Raw genomic sequence first — 16,802 nt, 5'->3', positions numbered from 1 at the left:
TGCACATGCAAAGGAGGGGAAAGAGAGACACAGGCGTTAGACGGAGGGTGAAGGGAATGATAGAGAGGGTGAGGTGTTTCCTGTTTCCATGGCTCTAATTATACATGTCTCCTGAGGACAGGAACCATCAGAACGAGGCAACTGGTCATTGAGGAGATCCTCAAAACAAAAGGAGCTTTATACTTTAGAGTCGTTTCTATATGCCTGCACTGATGTATGTGAATAACATTTTTGTGTCCTGAAAGAGAAAAATAATGCTTAAAATACAAAAAGATCAGATTAGATATGGATTAAATACATAAATTAAGCATAAGGAATGTTCTAAGTGTGTGTTTAAACATGAATCTAAATTAAAAATAGCTAATTTTTCTAACGTTGCATGTTCGTAATGTCAGGGTTCCTATAAACGAAAAGCTTACTCTACTTGTGGGTTGCTGCCAGAGTAATGATTCCTTCCTGTTTAAAGATGCAGCAGTGATAGACTCCTGAAATCTTGTGGCTTTGGGACTAAATAGTCTGTTGCTGTTAGAGATGTTTCACTGGCATTTTTACAAACAGGAACTAATCTGCTCCTAAGAAACAAACAAACCCGATACAAATCCTAAATATGATTTCTTTTACTTGCCCAAATAGGAGTAAAATAGATCCATTTACAGCAGAAACTGTTTAGCTCCGTAGATCCTGATTTGGTATTTTACATTTTGGCTCTTTACCTCTTCTGTGAATTATCTAAGATTTATTGGGTTAATCCAAGTTTACAATATTTTTTGTATGTTTAGGTGCAACATTTATCATTTTCAGTCTAACTTAGTGATAGCTTGAAATTAAAATGTTCAGCTAAAGAACGCCTGTGGTCATTTTGGAACAAAATGCCCTCTGATGTTTTTCTCTTGTGAAAATCAAAGTTTATGACTTATCTATATATTGTTTCTCAGAAAATAAAGACAGAGAGCTCTCCACTCTTGAATTGTTATACTAAGTCTTCTCAGATCACTATGTTTGCACTTTTTTTATTATTTTTTTCATTATTAATTTTTCTGAATCTACTTGCCTACTCAGGATGCTGTTTTTTTTTTTTTTGTTTTTTTTTTTTTCCAAATTTACCATGATATCTTTGTAGTTTTGGGCTTTATGTCAGCATCTTTATTGAAACAAAACAAAGTTGTCAACCAAAAAACGCTTTATGTTGACCCTGTGCCGTTTATTTTGAGGTAGCTTTGAAGTTTCATGCCCCCTTTGAGGATTTTAACAGATTTTCTATAAGCTGCTCATACCGTACTGTAAGGAAAAGTAATTATGTGCCTTTGATAACTATTATCCAGTAGCAGTATGAATAGTGCCCTGGGCGACCCTCTCCTTCTGCCACCGTAAGCCAATAAAAAGGCAGAAAAACATCTAAATTCTTGTGGTGGGACAGAAATCAAAGCAGTGCTACACAACGCACGTACAACTTTTCCCATTCTCAGAAGCCAGCAGAGGCACCAACTCTGCTTTTATAAAAGCAACAGACAACAAGTTCAAGGTACAAATGACAAGACACTGTTTTTTAACCTGGTATTGCTCCCTTTCTGAAGCGACCCTGGGCAACTGCCCCATTGCCACTGCGTAGCCGAGAGGGGTCGCTCAAACTTTCTTAGGGTCTTAGGTCTTAGGGTTCTGATCTATCTCAGAAGGGTCAACTAGTCCCAATGGGAATAAGAGTCACAGCAAATGAAAATAAGGTGTAAAATGGCCTTAAAAAGTTGCAGGAGACCAGCCCTCAAGGACTGGACTTTGAGACCACTCATGTAAAATAATGCCTTCAGAATTTAACTTACAAAAAAATGTTTATTACGTGTGAGATTTCAGTATTTCAACAATTATTTACCTTCATAATTTAGTGCAAATACCAAAAGAAAAGATGTGATACACATTGCTTAAGTACAATGTGTATCACAAACGATGTGTGGGTTACACATCGTTTGTTTGCAGATACAAAACTAGACAAAATGGATGTACAAATTGTCAAAGAATCAAATTTCCCCAGAGTTCCCTTATATCATCACAGTGTATGCACCTCTGACCTCAGTTTTGTATTTGATTTGTTTCAGGGGTGCAAAATCCTCTTTTCAGATAAGTTGTTATTTAAAATGGGAATCAGTGTCTTAGTGTCTGGAAGAAGGGAAGAGAAGCTGGCTGAGCATACACTTTGAAGGAGGCCCAGAATTAAGTTTCCCCAGTCAGTAATAAATCTGGAGAGCCATTACATCTCCTGGTGTTTTCACTTCATGCTTCTCTTCACTGGCAAACTTTATGGAAATGCTGCTGCCCACGCTCTCAAATCTACCACTACCTGACATACTCACAAAGGAACCACGTCCACATCAAGGGAGTCAACAATGCAGACAAGCCGAAGGCCGCTATTTAACCAACCTGGGCTTCCTGAGCACCTCAAAGGCAGCAGAGCCCCAGGCTGATCGCCTTCTTGTCATGTCACATTAATGTTCATTCAAAGAGAGCCCTGAACAGCAAGCGATTATACTCCACAGAAAAATGGACAATCCTTCAAGTAGGTTGACATCTCTGTATCAAAGATAATTTTTTTGGTCTTGTGAAATATTTTCATTTTATTCAGGAATGGATCTTTTGATGTTCACTAGCTGGTAGCTGGCAAAGCTCTAAGGCAGACTCAGACCAACAAAAGATGACATACTTCTGGGTTTAAACTTTTCAGCACACTGTCTTCCCCTAGTGGCCAACAATTATATTTAAAGTTCTGAATCGCACTAATACATATTACGCCATGTAAGTTAATAACTAGACTACCTGAGCATTAGAAAATACCTGACTGACATGTACATGCATCTGCAATGATACTGGTTATCAGAATGAAAACGCTGGACTATGGTTACCTTTATATCCTCAGATCCATTAATATGCAAACAAAGTAAGCTGAGAGAAGAGCCAGAGGATATCCAGTTGGAGTGACAGAGGGGGGAAAGCCTGCGGGGCAGAAAGAAGCCTTTACCCAGCAGCTCTCATTGCCCAGCAACCTCACCACCGAACAGAGAATGCGTAGTGCTCTCTGCAGACTGCCACTGCTTACTCTCACCAACAGAGGTAATTACTTACAAATTAAGGGGAAAACCAGCTGTGAAAAATTAATGTCAAGTGCTAAAACTGCACTGTTTGCAACGAACAAGCAGCAGGTCAGCAAAACCGTTAGGAATCATTCGTGTAAACGTTTAACTTAAAAAGAAAATTCCCATAGATGCCAAGAAATGTAATATAAAGTGCAACAAAAAAGAGTCATGTCTCGCCTCTTAAAGGGATGCTTCGGGAATTGCACACCTCAGTGTGCAGCAATACTTTTGGTTGACAAGGTGTTGGTTTTTTTTTTTTAATCTCAGCACGTCTGACTAAAATTAAAGGCAGGAAAAAGTTGTTTCCCCTTTTCACATCAGACTTGAGGGTCATCATTAGTGAGTCATTTTCCCTCCAGATTCAACTCTAGGCAGCTTAGGGCTTAATCAAGTGGAAATCTGGAAAAAGGGGGGTCATAGGGGTGGTCAGGGTTGGGGTGCGAGACAGAATGGGGCAATTGTTCAGATAAAGGCCTCACATTGAGTCTGCTTTCATGTCTCTCTGTGGGATGTGATGGGACTTTACAGTAGCATTTCACTCCCAGTAGGTTTTTGTTCACCCCTACAGAAAAGATGCAGCCATAAAAGGTGATCTCACATTTACAATCATGTAATAAAAATAACTCAAAGCAATTGGAGAACAGATTCAAAGAGAGGGAACATTTAGGGGCCGTGTTGTAGTTGCATTTTTTTCTTGCTTGTTTTACGTGTCGCAAACACACATTTTGAAGGTCTTCATACAAACAGGGAAGATGTTCAAGTTGTTGGGTAAGTCTCTAAAGAAGCCAAAAATCTGAAAACTTAAAAATAATGATGTTATGTAGCTCCACTTTTTTGATTAACTGTTCATACTAAGAATATCAAATATGACAATAGCCAGCTTTAAAAATTCTCCCATCTTCCTTCCATAATTTTGGTGTTTTTGAAGAGACTGGATTAGGATCCTGGGTGTCGAGTTCACACTGTTCTACTGCATTACTTCTGTCTTTGTCTTGTTTTATTTTCTATTCATGAGTCAACTAACCATCTGGGAATTTAATTTCAACGCTACATGTACATCCCTAGGAAGTCAGCTAATGATCACGTCAGTATGAAGTTCAACTTTAAGTTGTTCAACTTTAAGTTTCAATTATTGGGCAGGCTGAGATGAGTGTCCCATTATCTGTGTAAATATTATAGAGTAACAGAAGTTCATTTTATTATTTGCTGCAGTATTTGAGCTACATAGATTATGGAGCAGTGCATGCATGGGTTTCATACATGAAAGCTGCTAATGCAGTTGAGCATTTTTAATTGTCTAAAAATTAAGATGTATGTGTAATGCACTCTTTAGGAGGTGGAGAGAACTAAAAATCAACCAGGAAAAGAATAGTATATGAAAAGCCTTGAACAGTATGCATGAATGTCAATTTATTCTTTGCATCCATGGAAGAAATGAGGGTAAGAGAGGCACCAAAACTGGCAACAGCCCAGGGGCCCACATTATCCTAAATCCGGCCCTGATCAAACTGTTGTCGCACACTCAACATTCCCAACACTAAAATGAGATTCCCTTCAGTTTTCCTCACAAACAGACAGGCTCCCACTGATCTATTATGCACCAAAGCCTTTCTCATGCGTGTTTTGAATGAAAGCTAGCGTATTGATGGGTTCAGATAATCACGTTTTCTCTAGACAGGCTTAGTGTCACTAAATAAGCTGCGGAGTGAAACGAAAAAGAGGGGAGGGATGGGGAGAAAAAAAACTTCTGAATAATGAGAGAATTTCTTTTGAGAATCTTAAACACAGGAAAAAAATGTGCTTTTGCTAAATGCTAAACTTGTCATAAACTTGTAATGAGGTTAAAAGGGGAGGGTTAGCGTAAACTTTAACAAATATAAAGTACTTACAGGCTGGTTGGTTGCCTTGCCTTTATTATAACGGAGTGTGGTCCATCAGCAGGTGCATTTGGCACATTTCAGTGATGCCTCCAGGTTCCGCTGGAAAGTTTTCCACTTGTCTCGGTTTCAATGAAATTCTCCACACCTATAGCTTGATGAAAACCACCCAAAATACGAACTTTTTTTTTTTTTAAGTCTTTTTCGTCACCTATCCTCACAGTTTTTGGTGGAATTTGGTTGTTGTCAGTGCATGGTCTCCTCCAAGCCGAATAAAAGTGGATATTTGCATCAGAGTGACCCTCCCCTCGCCTTTCTTAGCTGCCATTGTTAGTCACAGTCGGGGCTCGGATTCAGCCCTCCCTCGCCAAATCCCTCCCGAACGGAGCGAGGAGCAGCTTTTATTCTCTGAGCCCAGGCTGGCAATTACTAAAAGCCACAAAGAAACTATTATACCTACCCCTTAAAAAAAATTAACGTCTATACATCACAGCTGGTCAAGTTTGAATTACTTTTGCTTTGGCGAAGTTCTCTAACTTTGTGTTGTCACATCACTGACATGTTGAGCACGCTGAGTAGATACCTAGAATGATTACCTACTCACTGTGGTTCCTCTTTAAATTGCTGAGTAATTTACAATCTAATCAAAAATATGTTTTTGATTAGATTGAATTTACATAGCAAAATCCATACTTGCCATAATCAGTAGCATGAGAAGTAGTTGCTTCCTATAAATTAATCCGGTTTTTTCTATTTATGATTCAGACCTGAATAAATAATAATAATAAAAAACTGTCTTGCTGTCCAAACTGTCAATGACTTTGCTTTAATGTGTGGAAATGTTAGCCCACTCTTCCTGACAGACTTATTTAAATTCATGGTGGAGCTTCCAACTCTGAACAGCCTTTTTAAGGTCAAATCACATCATCTCCTTTGGATTTAAGTTGAAGCTTTGACTAGGCCATCTTAAAATCTTTTATATACCTAATTAGATTTGGGTCATTTCCACTGGAGAGCAGAAGTTATAATTTCCATTAAGCACACAGCAAGTAGCCATCACCTTTGGCCATTAGCCTTCTGCCACCATGTGTGACTGTCAGTATGATGTGTTGTTTGTGAAATGTGTTACTTTTGCATTTGACACATCACAATGTTCCACTTCTGTTTCCTGTGTCCACAGAGCATTTTTGAGTTGTCGATGTGTTCCAGTAGTGATTTTGGTTGAAACCCATGAGACTCTGAAGTGCAAACTAATGCCAGTGACACATCCCTCTGATATTTACATAACAATGAAGTGTATTTTTACTCTTACCATCTTGTTTCTCATTGTATCCCATGAAAGATGTTCAATAAAGGCTGATCAGAACAGATTATCTTGCTCATGTCATACCATACAACAAATCCAAGGAGGCAGATCATTGCACAATTCAGTCTGGTGAGGCCATTTTTCAGTCTCTTCTTTGAAACAAAACAAACAGGGTCATATTGTTTTTTTTAAACTATTGTTTGGTTAAAGCTCCCAGCTTCTGACAAAGTGACAAAGATAAAGCAGCAGATTTTATTGTGTACAAATACAGCTGTTGACATTGACGGTAGTTTTCCTTGTTTGGCAGACTGGTGTTATTTTCTTGATTTCCTTTTGACGTGTCATGAGTTTCCTCGAATAAAAAGCTCCATTACTGCTGCAAATGAACCTTGATGTTGTTTAGTTGACAGTAAACCAAACTGGCTAGTTTAGTTTGAGACAGAACATCTTAATAGGAGAGGGAAAAGTGTTTAGATGCTGCCAAGTGACGCGTTTTATTTATGTTCATTTACAGTGAAAATTGGAGCTATCCTGTTTACAGGCATTTTTACGTCAGCAGATTTTATAAAGGCTGCAAGGCAGAAAAGCTTTCTGTTCAGAGCACATCTAATATTTGAGTAGGGCCATTTGAAATTATTTAAAACGTTCTCTGAAACGCAACATTTTAATTTGGATTTAAAGATTGTTTAAGGTTCCTTTCCGATAGAATTTAATTCTTCTACGACAGCTCTAATTTATAAGAAAGATAATCCTAAAAGCAGTGTTTGGGGTTATATCCCAGCTTCATCTGCAGCTGCGATTGCCAAGTGTATGCCTACGACTGACCAATTATCGCCACCTAGAGGATAAAAACAGATCTCAATTGTTTTTCACTAATTTTACTGCTTAATTTTTACTAACTCTTGGTTGATTTCCAATTAATTGCAATAAGTAATAGAAAATTTTATGATCATGGGAGCCAAAAACAAATCTTCATCAGACAATTATAACTTCAAGGTGTCCAAAAAAGCCCAGTTAGCACCAGTAGCCATGTTCCAAAGAGGTTTTGGTCGCTAACAGGGCAGAGCTTGCCGAAATGGCAGCAAGCAGGTATGAGTGTTTCAATTCACACAATGTGGCAAAGCTGCTTTTAGATAACAGCTTTGTGTCAACAAGGGGCAGTAAAAAGGACACTTTTCTGCAAGAAAATGTCAACCGTGGACATACTGATAATTTGCAGAAGTGGCTAGAATTGGACTGCAGAGGACAGAGGCACACTGAGACTTTACAGTTTATCACCAATGGATCAATGGAATCATGCATGGTAATAAATAAATCGCACACATGCTTGGAAAAAAAAAGAAAGACCTCTCTGCATTTGTATAAATGAACTATATAATGTTTATTAAAATATATAAAATACAAAATACATATATGCATAATTAGATCCAGGATGAAATATGCATATAGAGCATAATTATTATACAGTAAAATGTGTTTACATATATAGATTTTTTAATACATATAGGAAGATATTTTTGCATTAAAACTGGCAGTGGTGATTTCATATTTCCTCTCCCCTCTCCTCACTCCCTCGCACACACAAACAGGAAGCCTCCTGGCCCCACAGCACTGGTCCCACCAAAGCGGGGCCTCTCTGGAAAGCTCGCGAGCAGCAGCACCTTTACACCTGAGATCTGCATTTGTGAAAAAGTCTCACACGGAACAACAACTATTCGGACACATACTGTAGCTTTATAGGACTTTGATTGAAGAGACTGAGTGACAACAACAGAAGTCGTCTGATTTGATTTTCTTCTTTACCGAACCCCTTAAAAAAAGTATGTGTAAGGAGAGCAGGCTTTCAAGTACAACACCGGGAGAAAATACTGGAAAAACTGGGCCATTTCTCTCTTACTACATGCCGAGGTCCTGCTAAGCAGACACCATTTACCATAAGTGTACTTGGCAGCTCAGTACAGTGTTTCTTAGTATATCTGTAGAGTTTGCAGGAAGCTTTGAAGATCCAGGATGGAGAGTGCTTCCATTGGATTAGTCCTTCAGAATAGCGTGGTTTGGTCCTTTAATGGTTCCAGTCACTCGTATGTATTTATACATAAAGCTGTCATGTCTGGTGGTAGTGGTGGTAGTGGTGGTGGTGGTGGTGTTCATGGTGATGGTGATGCTCGTGGCGCTGCACCACAGGAACAACAATCCCCGGGCTCCCGGGGGGGCCGGACGCCTGCTCCCTCTCCATGCCGGGCAGCATGGACGGCATGGCGGGCTGATGTTGGTGGTGGGGCTGCGGAGTCAGGGGGGTTTTGGTCGGGGACATGGAATCGCGAGCTCTGGCCTTCAGCCGTTTGCTGTGACTGTGCTGCAGAGGGTGCTGGTGGTGGGCTGAGGGTGGAGCTTGGTGTGGCAGGTGGTACACATCCTGACCCCCGTGGCCTGCGGCGTTGCCACTGTGCAGCATCGTTTGGATGGGAGGGTGGTAACCGTGGCATTTGTTGGATTTGCCACCTCCGTTATTACCTCCACTTCCCTTATAGGCTCCTTTAGGAGATTTGAGGAACTGAGCACCTTTGGCTCGGGGCTCTGCAGGGTTGTAGCTCTCACCGATGACCTGCGAGCGTCGGTGGTGAACAACTTGGGCTTCTGGCTCGTGGGAGCGAGAGCGACTCTGGCTTTGCGAGCTACGAACTTGATTCTCCTGAGCGGGGCAGTCTGGGTTCGTTCCTGAAAGACAGTATAGAAAAAGCAGTGGTATATTTCAATTAAGGTACCGGTAACTGAATATTTTTCACAGTAAAACTAAAATAAACAATTGAAATGTTGCAGTGAAACTAACAAAAAGAAACCTGGACACATTTCCCCTTGCAGACAAAACATCAAACCTGCCACATTGACTGAATCAATCCAGGTCAATGTGAAGAAGGAGACTGAGACACAATCTGGAAACCTGTAGCTTCTGAGATGATAGAGACCCAGAAAAAGTTTATGTCCAACTCAAAATCCAACCTAAAACTGAACTTGGAAACCATGCAAGACTGTAGGAGTAGTTGAAGTTTACAGCTTGCACTTGGTGAACTTTTACTCTCTTGTTATTTCTTTAGCTATGCCGCCCCGCAGTGAACGCTGTCATGCAGATGCATGTCGGTAACTGCAGCAACTGTAGCTGTGGCACAGATTGACAGCAGCTGGAGAGCTCCAGTGACCCTGACTGCTTGTTTTTACTCTGCCACGGTGAAGGATTTGAACATGTTAGTGGAGGAACGTTTTAGATATTTTTTCCTCAGGTATACATACTGGGATATAACTGCAATTGAAATATCAAAAGTTATTTTAGCTCACCTTGCGAGACGTTGCTGACTTAAAGCTATCAACGTGTTATTATGAAAAAGAGGTGAGTGATGTTTTCAGAACAGACTATAAAAAGCAAGATTCAGATTGATATTTTCATTATATTCAGAGATGAGAGCATACATTTATAATTTTCACACAAGTTTAAGTGAGCACCATCACAACAAAATGCAGGTTTTGAAACTCACTAAAATGAGACTACTCGATTATTTTTACTTGAAAAATTAGAATGAAAAATGTGTAATAAGAGATATTTTTAAATATTTTATTTACAAGAATAAATAAATATTTATAAATTTGGTATCTCAAGAAAATGATGACAACAGACGAGCGTTTCAGAAGAAAAAGCATTTGAAGTTTTTTAGAAGTTATAAATGTAACTTGAGTCCTTGTATTGACTAAATAAAATGGAAAGTATGTCAAATGTTTTAATTATGACTAAAGCTCACAGTGTTCTTCCATCTTTTATAGCCAAAGTATTTAAGTTATTCCTGCTTTTGTTAAATCTTAGTTTGAAGGTGTGGTGATAAGACGTGTATGCTGAAATAAAAATGGTTAAATAAAGTCGAACTGAACCGACCTTCAAATCTGGAGGTGTAGTTCTCAATACCAGCCAGGTCCAGGTAGTGGTTCCTCCTCTCTGTGTTCTCATCCACGCAGTAATGCTGACCCTCGGCGGCCGGAGGCTCACTGCTCTGTCCCTTGCTACTGTAGGAGAGTAAAAAGAAAAGCCATATGTGTGGGTTGAAGACATTTTTCGTGAGAAAGGTTTCAAACAGACTAACCTGAAGTACGAGGAGAGACGTTTGTCAGATGACCGGCTCTCATCGTGGTGACACCGCTCTGAAAAAGAACAGCTGAAGTTAAATAATGACTGAATGAACATGCTCTTTGAAAGCTAATAAACTTGTTGTATGTTATGATTTAGATGTCAATCTACTTCTTCTAAACTAAAAGAAGGGAGTGTAAATACATTGGTATCTAATCAGGCCGAGTTTAACAATCACAGAACCATTTAAGAGCGTTTAGGAGCTAAAAACCATGTGAAATGCCACTATGTCATTTCTGAATAAATCTGTATTTTACCCAAAACTAATTCAACAAAATTTGAAAATTAATTGAAAATCAAATATAAATGATATCATATTAGTATAAATTAATGAAAAACATACTTCATTTTTTTTTGTTTTTAGAATGAATTATTCCAATAATGGAGTAAGAAATAAAGTCTGGAGACAAAATAACAACAAAATCAAGTTTCAGATTTTTTCAGACTTTTTTTAAGACTGGGTAGGAAACCTGAGTGGTTGGTTCATTTTTCATTCACCTGCTCCCGTGTCTCGTCTGTGGCTCCTCGGCTCCGGGGTGACGGTCAGCTTCACGCGCAGAGTCTTGCTTTTGTTATGACAGGAGTGATTCACAGAGGCATCCACCACATCGTAGATGGTGTGCATCAAACTCGACATGTCCTTCAGAGATCAAAAAACATAGTTTGCAAATTGGTTATAAAAAAAACAACTACTAAAAACATGCGTCTGAATAAATGTTAGACGGGAAGTTTTGGAAGCATTACAAAAACAACAGCTCAGCAGCCAGAGGCAAAACCAGCCCACATACTTCTTTGGTGACTTTCCCACTGTTGTCAAAGTCGTAAAGAGTGAAGATCCACTCCTGACGGTTGTCATCTTCCAAAGAGACATCACACTCCACATCCTGGAAAAAAATAAACATTTGTCCCTCTTTCATTCACACAAACACTCAGACAGTTCAGCGTAGCTCTTTATCCTCCTCATCATCACTGTGATTATGCTCCAAAGGCATGCCAACGGCAAGACACATCCGCATTTAAAACAGCAGGGGGCAGCAAAGTACAGCTTGCTCTGGTTTTCAGTAAACGTGCATTGCAGAATAAGAAAGATTGGCTAACTCTGCAAAATAGAGACAGAAGTTTTCTTATGCATTCACATTTTTAAAAAGGCCAGAACAGAGACATATAATCACCAAATTTTAAATACGGAAAAATGCTGAGCAATTCTTAGTTTTTTTCAGCTGCAGTCTCACTTACTGAGATGAGAAACAGAGAGTGATTGTGATCCAAAAATGATATCAGACAAGGCAAAAAATGCTGCTAGATCACATTAACTCTTACATTGACACTAATGCGTTTCTTCCCGGATGTTTTGGTGGCGTCTCTGAGAGGCTCCTTCTCTCCGTCCTCCGAGTGCAGGTACTGCAGGTAGCTTTCACAACCCTCAGCCTTCTCCTGGGGAAGAATCACTGTCGATGCAAAAGAAAAGCGTCAGAGACAACCTTTTGTTCTGTGCAAGACAGCCTTTGACTCTCACAATATCAATCTAATCGCTATGAGTGACTAGCTATAATGTCTATGATGCCTATCTACTTTTATAGGTAAGATTTCTTTTTAAGTGTGCTTTTTGCAGTCCATGAGGCACTGTGTGCTCGTCTCAAAGTGAGCAGTTTAGGATTAAAACACAACTTTACAATTTTTGTTCAACTATGACAAGCCAACAAAAAAATGGTACAATCCCTCATAAAACATCTGATAGGCTAACTGTGTTCTCCACCTACCCTCAAGGGGACAGTGTTGGTCTGTGAATTGTCCTTCCTTCAGCTCAGCGTTCGGAAACTCCTGGGAAAGAGAAAAGAGGAGAGAAAGACACAGAGGATGGGTGAGAGGGGAAGGAGAGAGGGGGTTCGAGATGTAAGCGAATCTGCAGTTCAGACCACAGACACAGAGAAAACAAACAGTTCCAGCTAAAGCATTTCCTACTCAGATGAGCGGCAGAGGGCTCCAGGCTCCAGCGCGGCCAAACACTTTGAACATCTGCACGCTTATTGTGTTTCACTGTCTGGGACGCAGCGAGCGCGACCACAGCCAAGCTTTCAAGATTCCTCCGAGCCCTTCAAATGGATCCCTCACATCCATCAAAAAGCTTGTGATGCACTTCATCATCTGAGCATCCTCTCCCTCTCCCTCTCTCTCGCTTTCTCAGCCAACCTGTTTATTCTCATCCTGTTTGACATGAGAGACCCACTGAGAAGTGTTTGATGGAAACCCAGAGTTTAGGAAAAAAAGTTCTGTTGTAGTGCTTTTTATTTTTTTTAAAGCAACTCAACTCTGAAAAGTTTGGCTTATGAGCAACAAGCCACAGAATGAGGTTTGGGCGGCATTTATGCTGAATGCCAGATGGAAATTTCCTTGCAGATAGGATGAAACTGACTAATTACACCAGTACAGAAAGAAGAGAGGGATGGAAAGAAAAGCTGGTCTTCTTCCATTTGTGAATAATTCGCATCTCGCATAAAACTGGACCGCAAAGCATTCCACACATGTGCGAATGCATAAGCGCGCAGAGGGCGCAGCAGCACACACACGCTCAGGCTTTTTTTAATTACAAGTGCATTGTGGAAACAATGAAAATTAAGTGCAGCACAGGCCCTAAACCACAAATATTTAAACAACAAATGATTCAACTTATTTACGTCATTCCCCGTTCCTCTAAGCTGCTCAGCGGGCTTTGAAATAAAATCGCACCAGATTGAATCAAGGAGGCCCACTGAATTGAGACAAATAAAAAACAGACAGGGCGCTTGAAAACAAAAGAACTCCGTGTACCTTTTGACGGAGCCGAGGTTCATGAGAGCATGAACATCTGCATGCGTTTAGGTGAGCGAGCCCCCTCCCCGATTACCCCCTCTGCCTCTCAGAGTAATCACAGCGCCAGCGCCTGTTGTGGTTCTGCTTAAGAGTCTCAAAGACTGATTACTGTGGACTTCAGAGGACGATACGTCAGGACGTAATCTGGTCGTGACCTTCGCAGCTAAATGGGAGGCAGTCTGATAAGTCTCGGAGGTCAAGGCCCAGACGACCACCAGCACCCCTGGGAGACGAGGAAGGAGATAGGGGAAGGAGGGATAAAAGGGAAGAAGGAGGGAAGGGAAGTTCAGAGGAACAAAGTCGAGAAAGGAGCAAGGCTGATAAGAGGAAAAGGGCAGAGGAGGATGCTAGTTAGGAGACGGGACCAATCTGTTGGTGTTTTCAGACGTATGGTGCTCGGTTCAAAGCCTGGGAGAAATGGAAACTGTTTTATTTTTTTCTGTCATAAACAAGAAAACCCTAAATCATAAAGCACACATTCTTGAAACAAAATGAAAGAAAATGTGTATTTATATACACAAAACTCACAGCATCCATCTTTTGTGGTTTCCTCAGACAAGTTGTTGTTTTCCTTCTGATCTGGAAGCTTTTATCCCCTCTCTTTTATCCTGCAGTCCCCCCTAACGAAGGCCAGTATGTAAGGACTCGGAGGAACATCAAAACCAGCCATTGATTCCTCCCTTCCTCATTTCCCATAAGGTGGCAGAGCAAACTGTTCACAGCTGAATTAAAGACATGAGCTTCCAGAGGTGGACCGATCATGCTTTGTTCTGGCCAAAGAATCGTCATTTCTTGCCATTCTTTGATATCTGAGCTGATGATTTAGATTTTACAGATCATAAAACATTAATGAGGGGGGGAAACATGCTCTAGGTGTTTTGACGTAGGCAGTGATCCTGAATCCAACAGAAAATGAAGGATTATTCATCAACTTTTATTTGGTTTTTATTAAATTGTTGCCTTAAAGAGGGATTCTCTCCGAACGCAGGAGATGCAGAAGTTGTCTTTGCTCGCCTCACACTATTTTAAGGGGGCCGACAGGGTTTGTTTCAAACACATGTTGTCCCCATACCAATAGCACCAGCCCCACCTCTGTGCTCATTACATCCATTGGTGGAGCTAATGAGAAAGCAGCCTGTACCTAACCGCAGTCTGCAGCTCACCATCTAAACACATCTCCCTCCACATCGCCCACGGTGTCGGGATCAAATCTGCCCTCCACATGTGCAATTAACTGCTTTCTGGCATTGAGCAGCTTTCATTTTTTCACTATCAGATCACAACCGACTCTTTAGGACGCAAATCTCTATCCCTACAACGAAAGAGTTGTTTTATGTTGTTTTTTTTCTTTTCTTAACAGATGTGTATGGTTAAAATCATTGCTAACAGTGATGTGAAAGAAACATTTTAAATCTGCACATGTTAAGGGAGATACTTCAAGAAAAGCATTCGGTATTGGGTCCCCATTGTCTTATGTTTTTTTTTTTTTTTTTAAAGCATTGGAAATATGCAGTGGCAGCATTCTGTGTCAACAATCTGCCTCTCCGACGCCTCGGCATAAGAGAGAGAAAGAAAGGTGAGTGATGTTTGTTCCTGTTTTATGCCGCCGTTCTGCCAAGCTTCCCTAAAGCCTCAGTCTTCTGCTAGACTTTTATGTGGGATAGGGTAACCAGGGGAAGCTTTCATAGCTCCCTACCAGGTGACATCAGACATCCCCCAGCAGTCTGTCCTCCCACCTCACCTCCGCCACCCCCTCCCTGCCTACCACCCATCCTCCCTCTGGAAAACACTGCACATCTTTGTTCTCACATCTCCCCCTCTGGCTCACCCCCTAAAAATAAGTGCACACACTTCTTTAGGGCCACGCTCCAGACCTTATGATGCAACTTGAAAATTGTGCTTTTAAAAACAGCGAAGGCTAACATTAATATTGTTTACACAGCTCCTCTTCCCTCGGGTGAGGAAATATGGCAGCTCGATCGGATGTCTTAACGCGTGTCGAAGTACAAACACATGCTGGAAAGACACGAAAACAGGATCCGACCTTCTTCTGTGTGGAGTTTTGAATTTGTGGGTCTTTTTTTTCCCCCCTGCTTGGTTCTGAGCATGGGTAAAGGTTGCTCTTCCTTTATTTTGTCAAAATATATCGGCACCTTTTTATTTTTGTAGGAAAACCAGGTCAACAATCTAAGCTCTCTGTTGCATTTGATGTTAAAGGGAGCATTGGGAGGTAAATGCTAAGTGGGAGTTTTCTTACATTTCAGAGGGCGCCACCGGAAAAGGCTTCAAGACCACCAGCCAACACATCAGCATTCCTTCTCAACCCCAATATTAACTGGAAATTATTGTGGCGTTCCTCGTGAAGAAAAATCAGAACCTCAAATGTTATTACTACAAAGAAAGGAAAACCCGTTCGTAAACAAGCGTCATTTTCTTGTGCATTCCTGAGATTGAAACTGGAGAGGGACGGGGGCCATTGAAAAATGAAAGCCCTCCGTTCCAGCTGAAACCAACCTGGCCTCGACTCAAAACCAGATGTGAGCAATTCTGCTGGAAAGAGGCAGAGCAAACGAGAAGGAGATGACGGGTGGATGGAGGGGGAAGGGGCCATTGCCTAAAATATTTTGGGCTCTGAAGCAAGAAGATTAGACGAACAACTCGTGGCAATTTCTGCCTCTTCTCCGGCAAGAGAGCTAAAGTACAAACTGCTTACGTTACAACCAAAACCCCATTCTCTTTGTCATTTTTCTTTCTCTGTCCGTCTGTGGTGTAGTTTTCATATTTTTAGCTTAAAAGTTCCTCACTTTTTGTGGACATAGACAAAGATGTTTGGGATTTTCAGATGATCTCTGGAAACAGCAAGAACTGAATGTACCTAGTCATTTACAGTTTTAGTTTTCCCAAATTTTAAATATTAGCATAATATGAAATACTGTGGCGTGTGGTAATGGCTGGTTTTCAGCTTGAACTGTGAACGCTCGGGCAAGAATTTTAATCTTTCTATTTTGTAACTTTAACGTAAAGATTCCACAATCTGACCTGTTTTTTTTTAACACTGAGTTGTGACAATAAAGTCACAAAAAGCAAAAATGTACATATATGAATCTATTATCAAGTCATGTCTGTCATCAGGGATTTATTCATTATGTTACCAGGTTTGTTCTAATGACATGAAAGACTGAGTTTACACAGAAGCAACGCAGTTCAGTTACAATGAGAGTTGGACTTCAGCAGACAACAGGAAGGCTGAAAATATTTTAAAATTGTTTCATCTTTTTGAGTTTTTAACCCGTTTGTCTTGGAACACATTGAGTCTGAAAACCTCTGGGTATGATACGGTACAGCAGGTTCTATTCTACAGGTAATATGCATAGAGTCAGCAAACCTCTGCAAGTCAAGTAAAAAAAAAAAACAAGATGGATCTAGCTTACCTGGACGGCTAAAACATTAAACTAACAAGTAGCCAACATGTCTAG

At 40.6% G+C, this 16,802-nt stretch overlaps 1 protein-coding gene across 2 annotated transcripts in view; it reads right to left on the bottom strand.

Annotated features, from left to right (window-relative positions):
* Window positions 1-7,657: 7,657 nt before the first annotated feature.
* The window catches only part of nkd2b (NKD inhibitor of WNT signaling pathway 2b), a 32,856-nt gene continuing 23,711 nt past the window's right edge, over window positions 7,658-16,802 (bottom strand). The window contains exons 4-10 of one of the 2 annotated variants that reach the window (XM_008432547.3): window positions 12,237-12,297; window positions 11,797-11,924; window positions 11,265-11,360; window positions 10,975-11,116; window positions 10,433-10,490; window positions 10,228-10,352; window positions 7,658-9,023 (exon numbers count right to left, since the gene is read on the bottom strand). In XM_008432547.3, coding sequence (XP_008430769.1) covers window positions 8,410-9,023; window positions 10,228-10,352; window positions 10,433-10,490; window positions 10,975-11,116; window positions 11,265-11,360; window positions 11,797-11,924; window positions 12,237-12,297 — 1,224 coding nt within the window. In that variant the 3' untranslated portion in view covers window positions 7,658-8,409. Of the gene's footprint in view, window positions 9,024-10,227; window positions 10,356-10,432; window positions 10,491-10,974; window positions 11,117-11,264; window positions 11,361-11,796; window positions 11,925-12,236; window positions 12,298-16,802 lie in introns of both variants that reach the window. The other variant, XM_008432546.3, reaches the window with a different exon arrangement.

This window comes from Poecilia reticulata, chromosome 16 (assembly GCF_904066995.2).
Source record: "Poecilia reticulata chromosome 16, P_reticulata-male-v2, whole genome shotgun sequence".
In the NCBI taxonomy this organism is placed as follows: Eukaryota; Metazoa; Chordata; class Actinopteri; order Cyprinodontiformes; family Poeciliidae; genus Poecilia; species Poecilia reticulata.
Note: the sequence above shows the minus strand (reverse complement) of the source record. Positions and strands in the feature narration are given on the sequence as shown.